General features: G+C 43.0%; 1 protein-coding gene across 1 annotated transcript; it reads right to left on the reverse strand.

The window, feature by feature from the left end:
• Positions 1-6,810, reverse strand: LOC149932881 (uncharacterized). Its single transcript, XM_090156864.1, has 37 exons — positions 6,786-6,810; positions 6,583-6,712; positions 6,372-6,489; positions 5,964-6,093; positions 5,863-5,887; positions 5,544-5,797; positions 5,327-5,466; positions 5,107-5,244; positions 4,978-5,043; positions 4,805-4,901; positions 4,700-4,736; positions 4,379-4,626; positions 4,281-4,308; positions 4,081-4,201; positions 3,843-4,000; positions 3,655-3,775; positions 3,443-3,578; positions 3,326-3,380; positions 3,142-3,262; positions 2,939-3,068; positions 2,826-2,862; positions 2,641-2,761; positions 2,386-2,567; positions 2,200-2,320; positions 2,004-2,133; positions 1,861-1,915; positions 1,664-1,784; positions 1,470-1,599; positions 1,352-1,388; positions 1,150-1,270; positions 893-1,075; positions 760-825; positions 576-684; positions 456-499; positions 315-380; positions 162-246; positions 1-69 (listed from the first exon to the last, which is right to left on the reverse strand). The coding sequence occupies exons 2-37, from the start codon at positions 6,705-6,707 to the stop codon at positions 62-64; spliced, it is 3,864 nt and encodes a 1,287-aa protein (XP_090012990.1). The 5' UTR covers positions 6,708-6,712; positions 6,786-6,810; the 3' UTR covers positions 1-61.
• Between the last annotated feature and the right edge of the window lie 276 nt (positions 6,811-7,086).

Below are 7,086 nucleotides of genomic sequence, written 5' to 3' on the forward strand. Positions count from 1 at the left end.
TTTTTAAACATGAATCATCATTTTATTACAACGTTAGTATTCGATACAAGTTGAAATACGTTTAATAGCCTGCGCCGTAAAGAGATAAATAATAGATTGACATTAACAATAAAATTTTGACTTTGTTTTCGCGTGAATCGTACTGGGGCGTGAATACTCACCGAGTCCAGAGAACAGTTCTCCGAGGAAGGCCTGGATGGCGGCGTCGGGACGGGTCTCGAGGGCGGTTTTGATCCTAGAAACCACCTGGGATAATTCATTGAAATGATTAATTAAGTGATGATGCGATTTTAGGTTCAGAATAGGACACTTACTGGGTGACTAGTTTCGATGTTCCTGGCGTATTCCTTCAGCTTTTGGATTCCAGCGTCGGTAAGGATCTATTCGAAATTGAATGTTACTATTATTGTGCTGGACTGCTGAGATATTATTTACGAATGTAGGACGTCTCTTACCTCTTTGCGAACGTTGCTGAAAAGTTGGGCAAGGTCGGTGATGGCTATTAGTTGATAAAGAACAAAATTAAATATTGGTGTGGCAAATTCGCAATTAGGCGTTAATGTTTTCCAACATACGGTAATCTTGGAGGATAATTCCATCGAATCCGCTGAAGAATTCCTTGAGGATATCGAGCAAAGCATCGTCGCTGCTGGATTGAACGTAGGCGCGGACCAAGGCGACGGTCTGAGGAGGAAATAATTTTAGCAGAGATTGAAAAATTGCTACTTTCGCGCTCTAAACTGATCTACGATGACTTACTGGGTGGGAGGATTGCAAGTTGTCAAGGTAAGCCTTCAACCTTTGGAGTCCTTCTGGGTTGGTAACCTATAGGGATACATGTCGCTGTTGTTAAATTCGTCTCACGAAATGAAGCTGGATAAATATATCTTACGATGTCTCTGATGGCGATGAGGTCCTCTCGGAGGGCGTAGGTGGAGTATCCAGATGGAGCGATCTTTTCACGGATGTTCTTGACGAGGTCGCGGAGTTTCTGGCGGAGGGCTTGGATGGCCTGAAGAGCCTTGGCTCCCTTTTCCTTGGCGAGATCGGCCAATTTCTGGGTGATTTCGGCGATCTGCGGCAACGCGATTCCAAGTGTAAATACACGTGACTAGTAACGCTATTCAGCGCGCGAAACTGATATTTTACCTTTTCCTTGAATTGGGCGGCGATTTGGTCTTTGTTGGCCAGGGTTTCCTTGACCTTTTGGAGAACGCGTTGGACGAGGGCGCGGACGCGTTGGATAATACGTTGAACCAATGATTGTGGGCTGTGTATGTGATATATTTGTCGTGTTATAGCTTAGAAGTCATAAAGCTAACGCTTTATCGAATCGATGTAAAATACTTACACTTCTTCTACTACCTCTTCGGATTCGTAGGTGGCCTCTGCAAAAGTGAAATTGGTAATATATTTAAAACCTAATTTTTAAATGTCGGAATCATGGCGTTGATTTGTAATAAGCTTACCTCCTTTGATGGACTCTTTGATATCGCGAGCGAGATCCATAACCTTGCGGCGGAGTTCGGCGAGAGCTTGAAGGGCTTCTTTGGCGCTCTTCTTGGTCAGTTCGGCGAGTCCAGTCTTGATGGCTTGAAGCTGCCAAAGTGATGAGAGTTTTTTGGTTAATGTTACGGTTTACATGTAAAAAATTGGTCCTTACGCGGTCTCCGAATTTAGCGAGGAGTTCCTTGCTTTCTCCCAATTTCTCCTTGAGGGTTTCCAAGACGCGTTGAACGACGACACGGATCCTTTCGGCAAATTCACGCAGTTTCTTCTCAATGCTAGCCAATTAAATTGATCCATTTAAACTTTGTTTATCTAACCAAAACGTCTTGAAACGTGCAGAATTAAACTTACAGTTGTCCAATGCTTTGATCTTCTTTTTCATCTTCGGCGGAATACAAAGCATCCTCTGGAAATGAAAATTTCGTTAAATTATTATTATTATTATTAAAAAGGGTTGATTTCTATCTAATTTATAAGGAACGTGGCTTAATTACTTCCGGTGATGCGGGCGATGACGGCCTTGGTCAATGCCTCGACCTTCTTGCGAAGGGTACGGGCAGATTCCAAAGCTTTCCTTCCAGATTGCTTGGCGAGTTCAGCGAGTCCTTGGTTAACTTCATCGATCTGACGAAATGCGTAAGTGATCTTTAACCATCAGGGCCAAACTACTTAATACAATGAGTAACTAACCTTGTCCTTAAATTCAGCGAGGAGGTCCTTTTGGGCAGCCAAACGTTCTTGGATTCTTTCGACGGAGCGTTCAACAATACGACGAATGCGGTCAACGAGACGCTTGATCAAAGATGGCTTACTGTTTCAATGGATAATTAGTCTTCAGGAATCAAGATTAAGTTGAGGTGAGAAAAATCAACATACGTTTCATCAATTTCTTCATCGTCTTCAGAGTCTTCACCAGCGTAGTATCCTTGTCCGGCAATCTTTTCGCGGATGTTCTTGACGAGGTCGCGGAGTTTTTGGCGGAGAGCTTGGACGGCCTTAATAGCCTTAGCTCCCTTTTCCTTGGCAAGTTCAGCCAATTTCTGGGTGATTTCGGCGATCTGCGGGACAAATAAATCCCGTTGTAAATTTTACTTGGTTTTGTTGTTGGTACTGGTGTATCGATGTTTTTACCTTGTCCTTGACCTGTTCGGCGATTTGTTCGCGGTTAGCGAGGGTTTCCTTAACCTTTTGGAGGACACGTTGGACTAGGGCTCGAACGCGTTGAACAAGACGTTGAACCAATCCTTGTTCGCTGCAATGGAAATTATCGTGTTAGATAAATCGTAACACTGTAGTGTTGAGTCGGATATACTTACACTTCTTCTTCTTCTTCGGCTTCGTAAAAAGATACCTCTGCAATAGCGCATGTAGCAATTAGCTATCACCAGTTTTAGTCTGGTTGAAAAATGTATAATCGCGGCAACATTACCTCCAGTGATGGACTTCTTAATGTCACGGGCCAGTTCTAAAACCTTGCGGCGGAGTTCAGCGACGGCTTGAAGGGCTTCTTGGGCTCCCTTTTTGGTGAGATCCTTGAGGCCGGTAACGATTTCATCAACCTGGAGATCGTTTTTTTAATTAGACCACACCAACTGTTTAATTGATTTGTTTGGATATGTTACGAGGCATTACTCGGTCTTTGAATTGCGCGAAGAGTTCTTTGCTTTGTCCCAATTTTTCCTTGAGGGTGTCCAAGACTTGTTGAACGACGACGCGGATCCTTTCAACGATTTGACGGATTTTCTGTTTAATGCTGCCACACGAACCGGATATTAATTATCTAGTTAATCTAGGATACATTTCTCTATAAACTTACAGTTCACCGATGCTTTGGTCTTCTTCTTCATCTTCAGCGGAATACAGAGCTCCGGCTAAATGACAAATAAAGTATTACTTTTCGTTGAAATTTGGATTTTCGGGTTTCTTCGCTTACAGATCTTGTCCTTGATGCGTTGAACGATGGCCTTGTTAAGTTCGCGGACCTTTTCGCGGAGAGCGCGGGCGGCATCCAAAGCCTTCTGTCCGGTCTTCTTGCCTAGTTCGGCCAATTCAGCGGTAACTTCATCGAGCTAGAGTTCCAAAAATTCAAGCTTATATCGAGGCTTCGTGCCCAAATAAAATCATTATTGAGTTAAAATGAGCTACCTTTTCTTTGAATTCTCCAAACAGTTCCTTGCTTTCGGCCAATTTTCCCTTGGCGATAACCAAGATCCTTTCGACGATGGCGCGGATGCGTTGAGCGATTTTGGTCAAAAGGGGTTGTTTGCTGGAAACCAAGAAATGAAGATGTAACGCTGGAAAACATGTGTTCCAAAGTTTAATTAATAATTTACTCTTCTTCTTCTTCAGCGGCGTAGGTGACTCCAGCGAGTTTATCTCTGATTTGCTTGGCGAGGTCACGGAGCTTTTGTCGAAGAGACTTGGCAACTTCGAGGGCCTTGGCACCAACGGTTTTACCCAATTCGGCGATCTTAGCTTGGACTTCAGAGATCTACGTAGTAGAAGGTGAAATGGAAATTGATTGATACTCGCATTTTATTCGGGTCGTCCTCGCTTAGGGTAGAGACTCACCTTAGTTCTGAGTTGCTCGAAGAATTCCTTGTGGGGAGCAAGTTTTTCCCTCAGCTTGTTCAAGGCACGTTGGGCGAGGTCGGCGACGCGCTTGGCGATACGGGAGATCAAAGATCCTTCTCTAAAAGTGGCCACCAATTACCGTTAAAAACATTGGAAACTCATTCACTGCTTTTGTGTTAAATAAATCGTATACTTACTCTTCTTCGCCTTCGTACAGAGAGGTTTCTACAGTGTTAAAAATTAAAGTGTTAAATTTGGCGTATGGTTTTGATAAATGAGCTAAGCCTTATTTTACCGCTGATCTTGGTTTGGATACCCTTGAGGATTTCGATGATGTTTAGGCGGATTTGTTGGAAAAGGCGAACGGCCTTGGCTCCGGCTTCCTTGCCCAGTTGAGCGATTTGTTCTTGGAGAACTTGCAATTTTTCCTTAACCAATTCAGAGACTTCCTTGGCTTGAGCGATACGTTTCTTCAAAGCTTCCAAAGCTTTCTGGGCGAGTTCACGGAGACGTTGTCCGATGATTTCCAAAAGGGATTCACCTCTAAAAATTACAGATTACCATGGTTAATAACAATATAAGGAAGCTAAAGACTAGTTCATAACTGCCAACGTACTCGTAGTATTCGGCAATGTCTTGGTCGAGGGTTTCGTCTATCGCGTTTTATCGTTAATATATGTTTTATTAAAGTGAATTGATTATACGTCTAAAAAATACTTACATTGACCAGCGAGCAAACCGTTGAAGAGTTCATTGATGACGTTCTTAAGTTCACTGTCAGGGATGGAGCTCAAGAGACCGGCAACTTGGGTGACGATCTTAACATTTGAAAGTTGGCCATATAAATCATTGTTACGCGTTACTACCTTTATATCGTTAAGGGTGGTATCTTACTTGGTGTTCGGATTGAAGTTCCTTGCCGAATTTCCTGATGGCTGCGATGCCTTCGTCGGTGACAAGCTGGAAAATGGAGATCATCGAATATCATCCTTGAAGAACCAATTACGAATATTTGTTACTTACGATATCACGGACTCTTTTGATGGTGTCTACGGGCAAATCATATTGAGCGGAGTAAACGTTACCGAAAAGTTCAGCAAGAACGATCTTCAAGTATTCATCGCTTTGGCTGTTGACGAACAATTTGACGAAGTTGACGATCTGTTTTAAGAATGGTTCGTTAAATGTTAATTGAGACTTGGAAGTTTATTTAATGGACTGCTCTGTTCGCTCTGAAACGTACTGGGTTGCTGCTTTGGACAGTTTTGGCGAAGTTCCTGAGGGTCTTGAATCCTTCATCGCTAAAGACGTAAGCCTTGATTCTGGGGAGGAGAGCGGGGAGCTCTTCGACTCCGTAGGCAACGTATTGGGATTCCTTAAGAGCTAAAATGAGCAAAATTAAATGTTTTTTAGTTGTCCGTTAAGAAATGGCCAAGAAGAGATTCAGCGTTAACACGTACAATCGGAGATCTTTTGGGTCACTTCACGGATGAGGTCACGCAGTTTTTCACGGAGTTCCTGGATTTTGTCGAGGGCCTTGATGGAGAAATCTTTTCCGACTTCCTTCAGTTTTTCCTGAACTTCGGCGAATTTGTCCTTGAACTGTTCGGCGACATCCTTGAACTTGGCGACGCGCTCCTTGAGCCTGTCCAAACCTTTTTGTACGAGTTCCTTAACGCGTTCGACGATGCGTTGCAAAATGGATTTCTCCTCTCTGATTTAGAAAAATTACCCTTTAGTACTACATCCATTTAAATAACAAACAATAAATGTACTTACTGTTCGGCTTCGTAGAATTCGGCATCTGAAATAGGTTTAGGTTAAATCATCAAGAGTCGAGACTCAATGAAATAATTTAAAGGAAATTCTGGGTTACTTACTGTCCTTGATCTTGTCGAAGAGACCCTTGATGAGAGCTTGAAGTTTCTCGCGGATTTGACCGACAAGTTGGGCTAGATGAGCGCCTCCTTGCTTGACTAAGTCGCGGATCTTCTGCTGGACTTCTTCAATCTGGGTTTTAATCAAATATATACCCGTTAAACTACAGTAGTCTAATCCTTTAGGCTAGGCGCCCACTGGCTCTCCGTTTCGTATCGGTCCTGCCTTCCACAAGGCATTGTCTCCGTTACGAAGCAAAGGCTCGTGAAAGGTAGGAATGGAGGCGTTACGAAGAGCAGTGAGTGCGTGGCTTTAGGCTAGGTGCCCACTGGCTCTCCGTTTCGTATCGGTCCTGCCTTCCACAGACGTTACGCCTGTCTTTATTCTACAGTTATAGGAGTGATAATTACTTTAGCGCGGAATTGCTCAAAAAGCTCTTTGTGCTCTCCCAGTTTGGTCTTAACACGGTCGAGCACACGTTGAAGGGCTGCGCGGATCGTGGACACGAGTCCATCCAAAGCGTAATCTCTGAAAAGAACATACGTGAAATTTGAGTTAATTTGAAGGTCCTCTAAAAAAGACAAAAGCTTTCTAAGACTTTAAAAGGTGAATGGTATATACCCGGCGTCGAGGTTAAGTAAAAGGTCAAGTTCTTCTAATTCATTTTCGATGGGTGATCGCTGAGCGGTGGCACCGAAAACGGTAACTGAAGCAATGAGAAGCGCTAGGGCAAACACTAACTTCATCTTGGCTGTTAATTAAGAAACATTTAGCCGGTTAGATAAATAGTCCTTAGAAGACATTTCGATTTCCCGTATACTTACCAGGGAGAGCGAATGAAACACTGAAAATTGTAGCTCGACACTGTCCGTTTTATACTAATTTTTGGGTCCATCTGCGATGGTAATGTGGGAATTCTAGCACATTTTTTCCAATACTAAAAGATAATGCGTCTTTGTAAGATCCGTGAGTTTGTAATTTCGCTATCTAACCGCGATTCCGCGCGAAGGTGAAGCTAAAATTAAGCCGTATTGAAGCTAAATACGGTAATCTATTAATTTCTTGACGTTCGTACAGATAAAACTTTAACTATTAAAGGGATATATTTAGACATGTATATCTGTA

Source organism: Leiobunum rupestre, chromosome 8 (genome assembly GCF_980474605.1).
Source record: "Leiobunum rupestre chromosome 8, qqLeiRupe1.1.hap1, whole genome shotgun sequence".
Taxonomy (NCBI): Eukaryota; Metazoa; Arthropoda; class Arachnida; order Opiliones; family Sclerosomatidae; genus Leiobunum; species Leiobunum rupestre.

What these genes read in the sequence shown, in the direction of transcription:
- LOC149932881 (XM_090156864.1), bottom strand. Translation starts at nt 6,707, where the DNA reads ATGAAGTTAGTGTTTGCCCTAGCGCTTCTCATTGCTTCAGTTACCGTT. An exon ending in TCAGCAACGTTCGCAAAGAG is followed by an intron (nt 381 to 455) that starts GTAAGAGACGTC and finishes AATTTCGAATAG; the next exon opens with ATCCTTACCGACGCTGGAAT. An exon ending in ACATCGAAACTAGTCACCCA is followed by an intron (nt 247 to 314) that starts GTAAGTGTCCTA and finishes GAATTATCCCAG; the next exon opens with GTGGTTTCTAGGATCAAAAC.